Source organism: Notolabrus celidotus, chromosome 2 (assembly GCF_009762535.1).
Source record: "Notolabrus celidotus isolate fNotCel1 chromosome 2, fNotCel1.pri, whole genome shotgun sequence".
In the NCBI taxonomy this organism is placed as follows: domain Eukaryota; kingdom Metazoa; phylum Chordata; class Actinopteri; order Labriformes; family Labridae; genus Notolabrus; species Notolabrus celidotus.
The window spans coordinates 3,850,608-3,866,486 of record NC_048273.1 but is presented as its reverse complement, the minus strand read 5'-3'; the positions used below and the strand labels follow the sequence as shown (position 1 = coordinate 3,866,486).

At 41.5% G+C, this 15,879-nt stretch overlaps 2 protein-coding genes across 3 annotated transcripts in view; both read left to right on the top strand.

The window, feature by feature from the left end:
* The window catches only part of LOC117829568 (cAMP-specific 3',5'-cyclic phosphodiesterase 4D-like), a 131,577-nt gene that overhangs the window by 20,114 nt on the left and 95,584 nt on the right, over window positions 1–15,879 (top strand). For both annotated transcript variants that reach the window (XM_034707143.1, XM_034707134.1), the window contains exon 3: window positions 4,273–4,475. In XM_034707143.1, coding sequence (XP_034563034.1) covers window positions 4,273–4,475 — 203 coding nt within the window. The remainder of the gene's footprint in view (window positions 1–4,272; window positions 4,476–15,879) is intronic.
* The window catches only part of LOC117829591 (cAMP-specific 3',5'-cyclic phosphodiesterase 4C-like), a 30,143-nt gene continuing 20,996 nt past the window's right edge, over window positions 6,733–15,879 (top strand). The window contains exon 1 of the mRNA XM_034707170.1: window positions 6,733–7,116. Coding sequence (XP_034563061.1) covers window positions 6,914–7,116 — 203 coding nt within the window. The 5' untranslated portion in view covers window positions 6,733–6,913. The remainder of the gene's footprint in view (window positions 7,117–15,879) is intronic.

The following is a 15,879-nucleotide window of genomic DNA, read 5'->3' as shown; positions in this document are numbered from 1 at the left end:
AAGCTGAACTCTATGCATGTCCTTGTGTCGAATATGGAGCAGGGTGGCAGGAATGTAGGCGATAAGACCTTTAAGACTCTTTAGAAACAGCAGGTCTAGACCGTACTCTATGTTCTGTTATTAACAAAGACCCAACATCAAGACCGGATCAGATCCAGTCCCATCTTACAGACAGGACTCGGTCTGATCTCATCTTAATCCACCATGAGCAGAGCACTTTGCAGCATTTAGCAAGTTACAGTGGCAAGGACAAACTTCCTTTAACAGGCAGAAACCTCCAGCAGGACCAGACTCATGTTAGACACACATCTGCTGAGACCTACCATGTTGGAGAGAGGGATAGAGGGAGATGAAGAGAGAGAGAGATGATAGTGGTGAGATGGATAGTAGTAGTTGTAGCAGCTGGAGTCTGGCACATCCACAGCAGCAGAGATCCAGAGGAACCTACGAGACAAGGGAGCTCAGGGACTCCAGAAAGGTCTATGGTTAGTAACTTTAATGGGACAGGAAGAGTTAAAGGAAGAGACAGGCAGAGAGAGGGGAGAGAGGGAAAGACCTGATCCAAGTGTGTCAGTCTAAGCCTATAGCAGCATAACTAAGAGCTGGTCCAAGCCTGATCCAGCTTTAACTATAAGCTTTATCAGAAAGGAAAGTTTGAAGCCGACTCTTAAAAGTAGAGAGGGTGTCTGCCTCCCGGACCCTGACTGGTAGATGATTCCAAAGGAGAGGGGCCTGATACCTGAAGGCTCTACCTCCCATATTACTTTTAGACACTTTAGGTTCCAAGTATCCAGCGATTCATCAAGAGTATGGGAGGGTTTTGTAATAGATTCTGTACAACACTGATGCATTTTGGGTTAGCAAAGTACTGCTCAAAATTAAAATGCGATCAAACAGCACTATGAACAAAGAGCAACCTCAGAGTAAACTCAGTTGAACATTTTGAACAAAAACTCAGCATCAGAGCCCTGAAACAGAAAAACTTTCCTCCACAGCACTCTGCTATCACTGATGCTTCTCATGCAGACACCCAAACACAACTCTATGAATCTCTTTGTGTCATGTTGGTAACAAACAGGAGGTACGAACATAGGAAAGAGGACCTGAAGGCAGACTGGACAAAGTATTTATCACAAAAAAGGCTAAAGCGAAACACTGGCAGCAAAAATCAAAATTCTAAAAACAGACTCTGGCCTGGAATAAAAAGGCAAAAAACACCTGGAGTACACCTCAGGGAGGCTGAAGAGCTGGATGAAAGGTGTGGGGATAAACTTGTGAGGAGACAGAGCTCACAATCACACAGCTGGGGAACTGACAAGAGCAGGAAGCAATGTGTCCGGAGGAGGGAGAGAGGAATGTGAACAGTACTTAAATGATATTGCTTTCCCCACATCTCTGTGATGCACAGATTCCTCTGTGCTGACTGTTTAAGAAGACTGTCTTTGTCTATTGTTGGGACTTAGATGAAGATCAGAACACATTTTAAGACCAATTTATTCAGAAATCAGGTAATTCCAAAGGGTTCCCGTACTTTTTCTTGCAGCTGTAGCTCTTGATCCAGTCCCCAGGGTGAATCATTTGTTTGTGCTAACTATGAGAGAATAAAGAAAACCTTATCTCTGAGAAAGTCACACGGACATCCCTCCAGAGGCTATAATGACAGTCGGAGATGAGGGGAGCGTCGGCCTGTCAGTCATGTTTGGTTTTGATACCTGACAACACAGAGCAGCCAAATGAGACTTTTGCTTTCCCTGCTCCTTGGAAGGTGGATCAATACCCATCACACCTCTGAACCACCAGGTGATGACTCTGTGAACTCTGCAGAGCACTAATCACACACACAAACACCGGCTCTGAAGTGCCAAAGGCTCGGCTGACATGGGCATAGATTTTTGGGCTAATGTGTTTTCTTCTCGGCTAAACCTAAATCTCATCTGACACCCTTTAATTGGACGAAGTCATCTCTGTCGTGGGCCTTTCACACAAAAACACACACTCAGAGGCAGAATCACACATTGGATTCACCGCTCGGTTGTTTGTCAACGAGACAAAGCTGCTGTCTCTCTACCTGACGTCTCTCGCTGCTGCGATCCATTACAGCGGCTGGGCGGATGCTAAACGGATTAGCATGCACAACATGTCCAAAAAAAAGCCAATTTAATTGTCTTGAAAGAAGACAAACAAACTACTTACTTAGCGTCACATGTGAAAAGTGTTTGTGTTTCGCCTGAAGCATCCTCAGGACAGACGCCACGTCACACACTGACATGTGAAGCCTCACTCGCGGTTCACTGAGTCGTTTATGAGACCGCAAAATAATGCAGATTGTTGTGACAGAGCTGAATTACATACTGTATAAATATTTATGCATCGACAAACAGGAGTGTTTTGCAAATTTATGCTAATTGTGACTGATTAGATAATATTTCATAATGTCTAGGGGCATTAAAGTCTCATCTCTAATGTTTTATTAATGGACCTATGAGTCATTTGTGTTATTGTTCACTTAACTGCAGTGATTGAGGGCATAATAACTTGGAGGGTGCATTGTTTATTCACACTTCTATGATTATGTACAGCGGGTTGGGAAATGTACAGTTCATGAAATAATGTAAGGTTGGTCAAGTAAGGAGAGCAAACAGTAAGAGTCAACAGCTGTCTTTGTTTGTGATGATGTAAAGTATTTGTCCTGCATGATTAGATGTATGCACCAGATTTCATGACATTAAGGAAAAGCTGTTGAGACATTGAACTCCAAACAAAGGAGCCAGCCTCATCGTGGTTCTACAGTCCGAACTCTCAGGGGATCACTGAAGGATTCATCATCAGAGAACCGCAAATGTGTGTCGAAAATATTCTTCCAGTCCACCGACTGACACCCCAGAGACATGCTGTCAGAGATGAGATCAATTGTTTTTCATTATACTGAGAGATTTTATTACAAGTGAGGGACATCATTGATATCAGCTCGGCAAAGCATTAGAAACTCTTCCAATAACAGAAACTCTCATACCCGTCTGTTCCTTAAAGCCCTGTTTCGAAGCCCATCCTTGACAGGTGCCATATTTGAAATACTGAACTGGACCTAACGTCTGTGGAGCTAGTGTGAGGTAAAGAGGCGGGCCTTTAGCATCCTTGCTAACAGCTACAGTGTTCCCGCCTGTCAATCAAGTCAGCTGTGCCTCTAATGATGCAAAACTTGTAATCTTACTATCTTCAAAACTTCTGAGTTATGAAAAGATTCACCCCGTGCAGTGTGTGGGAGAGAAATGAGCTATTCAGACTAAAATCATTTTCTGTACCAGGATGTAAACAGGTTTATTTCTGCTGTAAAGATCCTCTTTTTTGAATGGGTGTGTATGTGGTTTCTGGTACTTCTAGAGCCAGCCTCAAGTGGACACTCGAGGAACTGCAGTTTTTTTTTTTAAGTTCTGTTTTTGGGCATTTTTGCCTTTATTGACAGGACAGCTGAAGAGACAGGAAATGTGTGGGAGTTAAGAGTGGTGGAAGACATGCAGCTGGTGGTCAACTGGCCGGTAGTCGAACCAGCGGCCTCAGCAACAAGGACTGTAGCCTCTATATGTGGGGCGCTTAGACCGCTAGGCCACCAGCGCTCCGGAACTGCAGTTTTTAAATCTTCCATGTTAGCTTCAATTCTTGTAGCCAGAGGTTGCTGCTTGCTAAAAACGCCTTTAATCTGATAGTTAAGTTAACCTCTAAGAATGTTTGACCCATCACAGGACTGTTTATTCACCTGTATGAGTATCACCTGTGTCACCTTGTCCCCACCTTATATATAAGTTACATTGAAGTTTTCAACTCCTCATGTCCTGCGACATCTTACAAATGTGTGTTCCCTGTGTTCGGACAGAATTAGGTAAGAGAGCGTTTAGTTTTGCTGTACCTACTGCTTGGAATCGATCCAAGAGGACTTGAAATTGTCTGATTTTATTTCACTTCCTTTGACTCCATTTTAAAAGAAAGACAGACCACAGAACAGCGCCTGTGTTTTAAAAAAAATGCTGTTTTGTGATCACAAATTGCACTTTATTTGCAAATGAGTTGCACTTTTAAATCATTGATTGTTTCTACACACTGTCTGTATATATACGCCATGCTGTTGAGCTGTGCTGTTTATTTTGACATGTGCTGCTGACCTCTTGGCCAGGTCACCCTTGTAAAAGAAGTCTTGATCTCAATGGGTTCTCATCTGGTTAAATGAAGGTTAAATAAAAATAAATTAAAAGGTTGTTTCTCTCTCTCTGGTCACAGAGTCGTCGGGAGTCGCTGCCCAGCATCCACCAGGTGGTGCGGCGGCGTTTCTCCGGGCAGCTGATGCTTCCTCCTCTGCGGAGGAGACACTCCTGTCAGGAGCACCCCCTTGACACCCGCCGGCCTTCTGCAGTACACGGTGTGCCTCTGGACCGCCTGGAAGTCCTGTACAGCAGAGCTTTGGCCAGTCATGATGAGCACCGGTCAGTGACACACGCACACCTTCCTGCCTTTCTCTCTTTCTTTGCTTCCCTCAGCTAATCTTGCTGATTTCTTTCCCTAATACTCGTGTACACATTTACGCCTAGAGTCTTTAGTTATCATCTGTTAAAGCCAAATGATGCACAAGAAACAAACACCTGATTGTGATCCTTCTTGCTGCATGGAAGCAGGAGGTTACACAGAGTGAGATTCTCTGTTTGGAGGGGTGAAGAAGGTTTTGAGGACGCTGAGTGCACTCTTCTCCTGAGAGAGTGCAGACCATCAGAGTAAGGGGTTTTTGTTTAAGTGTCCAGCCAACGGTTGACCTTTTGTGAATTTTGCTCTTCATGCTTATGCCTTAGCTTGTGGGATATTTGTTCTTCTGTGTCAACGTGGTAAATTATCACTAACAAATCTGCCTGAATATTTATCAAAGCTACAGAAAATGTATTCAATGTTTACATACGTACAGAAAGAAACACACACACACACACACACACACACACACACACACACACACACACACACACACACACACACACACACACACACACACACACACACACACACACTCACACACACAAGAGACAAAGGAGAGAGGAATGTGTTTTGGAGGTGTCAGGTGATAATGAAACCCTCTTCCTTACAAAAAGATGTCCGGTAATTGCAGCAGTATGAAGAGGCCTGTCTGCTAAATGTCAAAGGTGTTGGTGTGTGTCTCTCTGCCTTTGGCATCTTCATTAGTGAGTCTCTTCCTGCACCAACAACAACAACAACAGTATACATGCAGTCTAACATAGTGTCGGCTACAGTATGGAGTCTATATTTTGGATGCAGAATGTAAAATCTTTGTTATTTTCTTGTAAATGGATTAGCATCACCATCGTTTTATGCAGACAATTATCATCCACTCTCTCTCTCTACTTAACTATAAGAGTCAGAATCACAGCTGATCTCTTCTTAACCGAAATGATCCTTTAATTGTCAATCCATCTCAGAACTTCTTCCCAGGGATTCAGACTCACACATTGAATCTTTTCTGTGTCGAGTCGCAGCACGAAGCTGACTCAGACCTCCTGACACCCCCACAGGGTGCCCGACAGCCACACAATATCCAATTTAAAATGTGACACTAAATTGGAAAAATATCAAATTTAAAATATGACACTAAATTTATAAAAGTAACCCATTTAAAATATGAAATTAAATTGTAAAATATCCAATTTCAAATATGACACTAAATTGGAAAAATATCAAATTCAAAATATTAAACTAAATTGGAAAAATATCAAATTTAAAATATTAAACTCAATTGGAAAAATATTACATTTAGAATATGACACTAAATTGGAAAAATAACCCATTTAAAAAATTAGATTAAATTGTAAAATATCCAGTTTAAAATAATTCAAAAGGCTTTTAACGTATAATTGATTTTAAACAATAATTAATTTATTATGTGTAAAGTGTCTTAGAGAAACTTTTGTGTTGTTATTATTATTATTATTATTATTATTATTATTATTATTATTATTATTATTATTATTATAATATCTCCATGATAACCTAAAGCTGCTGTTGGTAGTCGTGATAAACATCAGTTCCCACAAAAGATCCTTGTGTGCGTTCTATGAGGAAGTAGTTGCTTCCCAGCCAATCAGGGCGACGGAGTGTGGCTGCCACTCGACCAATCAGGACAGAGGCTTGGAGAGTAGCTCTGATTGGTCGGTGATAACAGGAACAGAAGGGAATAATAACATTGCTTGATACAAAGGCATTGGAAAAAGCAGATTTCGCAATAGTCTCTAATGACTCCACTTACCGATGAGTACCGACGGGTATTATGACCTTTTTCTCCAAACCCAGCAGAAAAAAAGGAACGTCTTTTACATCATTCCTACCAACAGCAGCTTTAATTGACCGGTGAGTTTATAAAGCAGGGCTGTCCTACAGTTGGATAAAACAATACAACACAACTTCAGTCTGGAATAGTGTCTGTATGTTGCTGAACAGCCATGATTGACAGTTGGCAGAGAGAGAAACAGATGGAGCAAGCAGGAGGAAACCTGGCAGAGGAAGCACAGTGAAAGGTGAAGACAGGGAGAAAGAGATAGAGGAGAGATAGACTCACTCAGAGAGGCGGAGCAGAGGAGAGAGAGAGAGAGAGAGAGAGGGAAGAGAGAGAGAGAGAGGGAGAGGAGAGAGAGAGAGAGTTTAACTGGGAGGCTGAGAGCTGTTTCAGCACTCAGGCTCGTGGACAGCAGCATCGCTTCACCATGCCGCGCGCGCTGCTCTCTATCCGTTGATGGTTCCAAGCGAGGTCTCCTCCTCCTCCAACTCCTCGAGACAGCCTTCATCCCGGTCTGACCTTTAACCCGGTCTGACCTTTAACCTTCAGCTTCATCCAGACTCGGAGTTTAAGAATCCTTCACAGTGAAACATGGAGTGTGCCACGCTGAGCAGGGAGGGAGCCGGACTCGCCAAGCCGCCCAAACACCTCTGGAGGCAGCCGAGGACTCACATCCGGATCAAACAGCGCTACAACTCGGACAACGAGCGCTACCTGTGCCGGAACCGGACCCTGGAGAAGCTGAGACCCGGACTGAAGAAACCCCGCATGTCCTGGCCCTCCCCCGTCAAACGGTAACCTCATTCCCCTCTTGGTGTCCAAACTTACCACAAGTTAGTCCGGCTGAATTCTAATGATATAAAGATATAACATAATAATATAATATGTTATAATAATATAATAATAATAATAATAATGAAAAATATATAGACATATATTATAAACAAACGCCTACAATAATCACTTTTTTTTAAAACATGTTTATTGATTTTAATATTTTTCACATTAAAAATAAAATGAAATAAATAAGTAAATAAATAAAAAAGTAAACGAATAAGTAAATTAATAGATAAATAGATAAATGAATGAATAAATAAATAAATAAATAAGAGGAATGCTTGAATTTTCAGAGTATATTTTCAGAAAATTCCAGACAAAACCTTACAGTAAATAAAATGGCATAAATAATAATAATAAATAAAAAATAAAAATAAATAAATAAATACAATAAAACAATAAATATAATAAACAAACTTTATATTCCGGCTGACAATGATACGTTTTTTTGTTTTTCTCATTTTTTTTACATTAAAAATAAAATAAATAAGTAAATGATTAAATAAATAAAAAAATAAGAGTAATGCTTAAATTGTCAGAGTATATTTTCCAAACAAAACCTTACAGTAAATAAAATGGCATAATAATAATAATAATAATAATAATAATGATAATGATAATAATGATAATCATCATATAATAATAATATCTCCGAAAAGGAAAAATAACTTATTGAATCCCTCCCCTTCTCCGTTATGAATTCATTGTTAATGTTTAATGACTGATGTTAGGAGTTCGTTAGCTCCCTGTTTATCCTTCCCCTGCCATGTCAGGTAAGGATGCTTCATAACGAGAGGCTAACCACAGAGGTGGATCTAATATATCAAGCCTGACATTGACCAAACAGCCTCCTTGAAAATTACCATCATACATCAACAAACCATCCCCATGTACCCTATGAGTGTGACCCTTTGTTCTAGTACATCAAGTGGAGGAATGATTCATGACTTAGTTTTATGATGATTATCATTATAGGGTACAAGATAAAGCCTCCTTCATTAATCTCTGCTGGCTGTGTCAGGTTATGCACATTTAAATACAAGCAAAGCCAAACTGCATCACTCTGAAGATCTGTTTTGGCCACTGAGTAGCAATCCCATGTCTGACATCCGCTGTGCTGCAGCACTGAGGGCATTAAAGATGACTATACAAATGCAGCCTTTTTACTGATGCTCTTGTAGGTAATATTGATTGTATTTATGTTCATGTGTTTTAAAGCACCAAATCAAAATAAATATTGCAGGTCTAGACCGTACTCTGTGTTACATTATCAACAAAGACCCAACATCAAGACCAGATCAGATCCAGTCCCATCTGACAGACAGGACTCAGTCTGATCTCATCTCAATCCACCATGAGCAGAGCACTTTGCAGCATTTAGCAAGTTACAGTGGCAAGGACAAACTTCCTTTAACAGGCAGAAACCTCCAGCAGGACCAGACTCATGTTAGACACACATCTGCTGAGACCGTGTTGGAGAGAGGGATAGAGGGAGATGATGCAAAATAGAAAGCAAAGATGGTGTCTGTCGGGTTGATTTGTTTCTTTGACTGTTGAAGCTCGTCACCCCGCCCTCAATTAACCCTTTGCTGACTATGACAAGCATTTAGATGATAATACCTCTTGAGATAATTCTGCATACCTTGCACTCAGTGACCTAGAGATGTTGCATCACTTGAAGTGTTTTGTCCACAAAGCAGAAGGTTGTTTTTTTGTGAAATCAGGCTCACAAGGCTGTGTCTGATTTTGAACCCAGTGTTGTGTGAGTCAGCGAGGACGCCGATGAGAGGAAAACACTATTACAAACACGGTGAACTGTTTGATATTGCATTCTTTCAAAATTGGATCCTGCAATTTCATGCAATTATTGTTTTGCACGTGCAGGAACAATCGAGCCAGAGAACAATTCGTTCTCCTGTTTTTTTAAATGGATCTGATCCCCTGCATGTTATAGAACATTAAAAAAAAGAATAGCTTTAACCATCGTACTGTGGGTGTCTTCGTGGTTGAGTGGGTGTCTCCTGCAGAGGCTGCCTACCTGTTTCATGTTTCACTCTGTGCACTTGAGGATGAAGGAGGAGATGTGAGTGATGTTGTGCTAACAGCAAACTGCTCTGTAAACCTCATCAGTCAGGCTGATGAAGAGCTCTCTCTCCTTCTGCTGCTTTGTGTCCATTCTTACTCTTACCCACACACTGCCGGGGAAGAGAGGGACTTCTTTTTGTCTCATTTTAAAGTGTGACAAAGCAGATTCTATGAATACTGTAGAGGAAGAATAAGAGGAAGAAGAAGATCACCATTACTTTACCTGATTAAATATGTGTTATATTCAACATGTGCTGTGTGATTTGTTACCTTTATTGTTGATACAGCCTCTTTCATATCAGCAGTACAGGAAAACACAGCCTGTCCTCATACTGCAGCGCCAGGACGCTGTACCTGAGGACCTTTGAGGCTGCGTCTTTGTAAAATAATGAAATGAGCACGTATATAAAAGAGAGAATAAAATCTCCTGTATCAGATTCTAACAGGCATGAAACCACTGTCAGTTCAGATGTGTCTGTGTTCTCCCCAGACACTGCTTGCTGTCAACAAGCTCTGCTGTGCCTCGATTCATCTCGGAGGCTTTTCTCACACAAGCTGTAGTGCTGTCTGTCCCCTGATAGAGCTCTGAGGAGATAATGACCAAAAATGGCTCCACTTTGATTTGTCTTTAACCCATGAGATGTAGGATGATTTAACCCCAGTGGGGAATGGACTCTGCGTTATGGTGTACGTTAGTGTGATTAATGTGAGGCTTACAGTGTCAGTATCAGACTGTGCTAACATCTAACTCTATAATGGTATCTGACAGATTCCTCTTGTTTAAAGCTGGGGTTGGTGTTCAGATTTAGATACACTTTTTGTTCTACTGGTTAAAATGATCTTTATGTCCCGATGGTAATCAATACATAATGTGTTCTAAAAAAAGCTGCTATCTACAGGCGGAGTAAACCTGGGAAAACACCAACCAATCCCTGCCATCAGGAGCCAAATGATGAAACCAATCACATCCAGTTCTGCCGTTCTGCCCGCCTCCTGCAAAGTGTACATTTCATGTTTGTTTGTGTTTTTAACTTTCACTATGAGAATGTTTTGGTGTTTTCCTACTGCTGATTGTGAGTTGATTTAGTGCAAAACACAAACAATGTACTGAGGACCAGTTATGAATCAGTCACCATCATGGCGGTCGCAAAGCAGCAGCACTCGTTCATGTGAGCGGGGACGGCGTCTTCTTGGAGGAGCTCCGAGGGGAGGGGTTAGACGGAGTCCTGAGGAAATGCTACATTCAAATTCATGCTAGTTTCCTGTGACTACCAACCCTAGCTGTAAGTAGATGGTTAAATATTGTTGGATGTAGGTTGATGGATTTTTGGCGTTCTCCTCTGAAACTGGTCTAACAGAAATTTGGTGCCTCTTGCATCAGACTTCCACCAGATCTGCTGCGGTCCTGCTCTCTGCACCGAGGTTTTTACGGAATCAAGGATTCTCCTCCTCCTCTCCTCTTTCATTAGGGCATCTACACCGACTGCAGAGGAGACACTTACTGAGAAGTTTTTTTAGAGACGGCTGTCACTTCTAAACTAGACGTACCTTAGATTGTGGTTGATTAACTTTAACATCAGACTTCCACCAGATCCATGTCCAGGTCCGTCTTTGATCCGCTCCAGGCTCTCTCATCTTTGGTCCTTTATACTTGTTTCAAATGATTGGTGTTATTGGAGGCCACAGAGCTAAACTGAAAGACACAAAATGAATCAAAGGTTCTTGTATTTATGAAAATTTTGAACTGTAAATGGGTTTCATACCAAAGCTATTCAAAAACAAATACTAGCTTGGGGAAATATGAGTGTGCAAATGTAGTCGGGATGTTTGTTACAAAAACTGTTGGAGTCCCTGAAGGCTTGAAGACTGAGCAGTGCAAGTTTCCCATCGTCTATCTGCAGCACTGAATTAATAAGCTGTCTAACGCCGGACTTCCACCAGATCTGTGTCTAGTCTGTCCCCGATCCGCTCCGTTCTCTCTCTCATCCGTCAACACCCACCGGTTGCGTTTTCAGAACGCAGCACGGCAAGACCTCCAGACAGCTGGAGTCATGTGATTTTCCTGCAGTAAATACTGAATCAAGGATTCTCCTCCTCCTCTCTCATCCATGTGGTCCTCTGAAAACCTCTGACCTGTTGACTCCAGGCCTGGCTCCGCTCATCATGACTTTGGTTTGTTGTTGTAGTTAAGTGAAATACGATCTGGTGATAACACAGAGTGTTTTATTCTGAAAATTAACCGGATGTTTTCATTTTGTTTTGGTGAAACCTGACTTCCTGTCCCGCTCCATCTGCTCTGTTGAGATTGATGCGTCGTGTTCCGGCATCCGGCAACAATAGAAGTCTTGTGTATCTGATCCGGAGGACTCCGACCTGCCAGATCATAGAAGCAGCCGGAACGCAACGGAGCGGATCCAGTGGAAGTTAACACATTGACTAGAATAGAAACCTATCAGATCAGGTGCCGTGATGGATCAGAGATGGATCTGAGAGTTTCTTTCTCACTACTCGTGGACTGGGGGTGCCGTCACTTGCAGGAACAGATTAATGACAAAAGAACAGATAAAAACTCCCCCCTGCATGACTTTGTTTATTTTGCACACAGCTTTTGATAAGCTATATCGAAAAGGACTTAAATATCAGATTACCGAGCGACACTATTTCATTCTTTAAATATCTAATCTTACATATTGAGGGTGTTTTATAATTAAAAACACGTCTGAGTCATCTGAATGGTCCGGAGGGAATCAGAGACAAAAAGTAAGAAATGTATTCACCGAAGAATCACAGTCGCTCCTGTGTTGTTGTCGTCAGTAACGGTGGCTGACTCATTTCTCTTACTCCTACATACAGCTCAACCTGTTTGCATTTCCACCGTCATCATTCAAGGTTGGGTAGACAGCACAGACTACACTCTGACTACCAGGTCTCTAGATAGAGTCAGGAAACAGACGGTTAAGGCTGCATGCTCACAGTGAGGGCAAAGGAAAGGCTGATAAGTAAGATGACATCAGTTTAATGACCAGCTCTAAGTGTCCGATGCCAGTGAACTCAACAATCCATTTGTGTTTGTATTGTTCTTCATAATTTGTTTTTACACACACAGTGACACATACAATCCTCAACACACACACCAGATTCTCGCCTGCCTTGTGAGTGAATGTATGTGCTTGTAAAATGTAACATCTTAATCATCCTCACTACACTTCTTAGCAAAACTGTGATCCTCAGGGATGTCTTCATCTCACCCTCGCAACAAGCATTTCTGTATTTTTAGCCTCCATTTTTCTAACCAGACAATACTCTTTCAGTCTATCTCTTTATTCTCATCACCAGAAAAAAGCACATCGAGGATCCATTACAATAATTTGTTCAGATCTGAGATATTGTTCAATCCAAAGCAGAGCTTTCATCCAGCGTGATTCAGAGTGATCTTATTACAGGCGCCTGAAATGGAAATGCATCAAGCCTTTGTTCCTTTCACAAGAGGTTAAATGTCAAGAAAAGACAGATTTTATTGCAGGTTTACACTGATTATAGTCTTTGTCCTCCTCAGATATGAAGTATGTCAATCCAAGAATATCAAACAAAGCATGTCAGAGCAAAACAAAAATGCATTATAGATGATCAGAGAGAAATCCAATAAAGATTCATAAAAAATGAATTAGAGATGTCCACAAAGGGCGGCCTTGAAGCCTGATGGTTTAGACCCATGCAACATGAATGCATTCAAGTTAGTGAGAACCCCTTTATCTACATGTACTAGATTATTTTATATTTCTAAATGTCAAAATTAAAGGGCAAAGATTAATTAAAATATTAAAAACAAATTCGGTGCAAACAAAACCATGGCCAAATTCCACCAGATCTGTGTCCGGTCCGGTCAGAGTGCCAGACTTGATAGGTTTCTATTCTAGTCAATGTGTTAACTTCCACTGGATCCACTCCGTTGCGATCCGGCTGCGTCTCTGATCCGGCAGGTCGGAGTCCTCCGGATCCGATACACAAGACTTCTATTGTTGCCGGATGCCAGAGCACAACGCATCAATCTCAAACATACACTGTATATATAACGGACAGCGTCGCTCCACCTTTTCACACTGTACGGTTTAGAAGCCAAAATATCCCGTTCCAGAACGCTGCCATCTTGTACATTTTCTGCAGCCAGAGTCTGGGCAGTAGTGAATTTGTGTGTTTCCACGTTAACAAGCTCCGCCTTATAGAGTACTGTCCCAAGGTCCTACGTAGTTTCTCTCTACGGCAGCTTTAAATCAAAGTCAACCCGGATGTAAAACCCCGTTTTTTAACCTCTAATAACTAATGAAGAAACTTTTCAGAAAAAAGAGGCCTTGAACACAAAACAGTCAAATACTAACTACATATCACCACAGCATACGGATATGAGAAACATTAATACCACGTGTATTTATTTTTTAAAGCTTGACCGCAGCCCCATTCAAATGAATGGGGTAGACAGAGATTTTGACCTATACTGCAGCCAGCCACTAGGGGGAGCAGTTTTTGTGGCGGCCTCACTTCGAGCCAAGCGAGATTACGTCCATCTTGTATACAGTCTATGATCTCAACAGAGCAGATGGAGCGGGACAGGAAGTCAGGTTTCACCAAAACAAAATGAAAACATCCGGTTAATTTTCAGAATAAAACACTCTGTGTTATCACCAGATCGTATTTCACTTAACTACAACAACAAACCAAAGTCATGATGAGCGGAGCCAGGCCTGGAGTCAACAGGTCAGAGGTTTTCAGAGGACCACATGGATGAGGAGAGGAGGAGGAGGAGAATCCTTGATTTAGTGATTAACATGGGAAAAACTCGGTCCCATGACTCCTGCTGTCCGGCGGATCTGCTCCTTGCTAGGTTCTGAAAATGCACTTGGTGGGTGTTGAGGGATGAGAGGAGCCAGACCAGAGTGGATTTTGGACGTACTGGACACATTATTAGTGTTTCTGGGAAAATGTTAGATTATCAGAGTAGCTGAGGACAGCATTGAGACCAATATAACTGAGTGTAATCAACCTCTGTTAGTTTGCAAAGGGAGGATTGGTGAACGCTGGTGTAATAGCAGTTAATGCATACCCACACGGGCTGACCTGCAGATGTCAGTTGTTGCTTTTATCAAGTCGCATTACATCACGAACACCATTTAACACCCTGCAGAGCAATGAGAGACTGCTGATGGATTCGGCTGTTTAGTCGTATGTTTGCAGCTGCTGACGATTCTCAGTGTGGGTCGTCTTTTTAATGATTGTTGAGAAGGGAAGAAACAAAAATACACAAACAGATGAGTTAGGTAATGAAATAGTTCTCTGGTCCAGTAGTTTTGATTGGAATTGTTATGAACTTGAATTGTGATTTAAGGGACGCTTGACATCGTAGCTTCTTTGTGACTTTCATTTTACTCTACAGAGCTAGATGACGTTAAATCACCTGCTTTTTATATTTAGAAACACATCAGTGTTAAATATATCTGTTCTGCTTCCCTCCTTTGCTTCGGACCACTCCTGCTAGATCAAAGGTACACTTGCTTTTAGTCCCTGAGAAATCGGTACTGTCAGTGATTAGCTGCATCACACTTAATTCTTCTCTAACTGGCAGCTTTGCAGTCAATAGTGCTTTTGTTGAGTGTCCAGGCAGTCAGGAACCCCCTCTGAGAGCTCTGGAAGACAGCTGTGATTGTAAGAGGTGAAGATGAGCGTTGCATAGGACACTGGCGCATTGATTTATTATCATTGCGGTTAATTGAAAAGTTAACAAAGGAAACACGAAGCAGCCTGCAGCTCTCCTCCGCTGTCAGCCAGAGACAATCACGGTGGTCCAGGGAGGCACTGTCTTCCAGTTTGTTTTGGCTGTTTGCAAAAAGTAATTAGTGGAGACGCCGGTGACCACGCTCAGGAAGTGACAGGATGAAGACATGCTCCAAAAATCCTTTGTGGAAAAGTCAGTTGTGAGGAAGTAGGGCTGCATAAAGACTGCTACCATATTAGATGTGAATGTTAAGTGCCTTAGGTGATAATTATAACCTCATACCAGGATTCCTAATGACATGAAGAAACCTGGTGTGGTACTTTGTGTAAGTAGAGCACAGAAAATCACCGGTTAAGTCCCTTCAAAAAAGATTCATGGTGCATGATGAGAGTGATTTATCCCCTCAGAACAGAGCACAGACTCTCTCTCTCTCTTTCCCTTGATTGTTTTTTTCTCTTGCGATAGAGAAACAATCAAAATGTAAATCAGATGAGGTTCAGTTATTTTGTTCCAAAAACAAGTGAGTACCTGTTACTGAAAGGTACATATTCTGTTAGCTGACCTCTTTGAAAAGTGATATGTCATGTGGCAGATACATGGAGTGCATTTCTCATATGATCATGAAGCTAAAGATATTAATGAATAGATGATTATGAAATATTTTTAAAAGATGAATTTAATCTTATTTGGGTGAGACTCAACTTTCCTATATTTTTTTATTTATTATGCTTTTAAGTTGTTCCTTCCCCCCACTGCTGAATGTTAATCAAATCATGTTAATTTTGTCTAATAAGCTTGACTTCCTTTTAATAATAATTGACTCGAAAATCATTGAATGCAAAGCCCTCACTTACAATGAAGTGGAGCA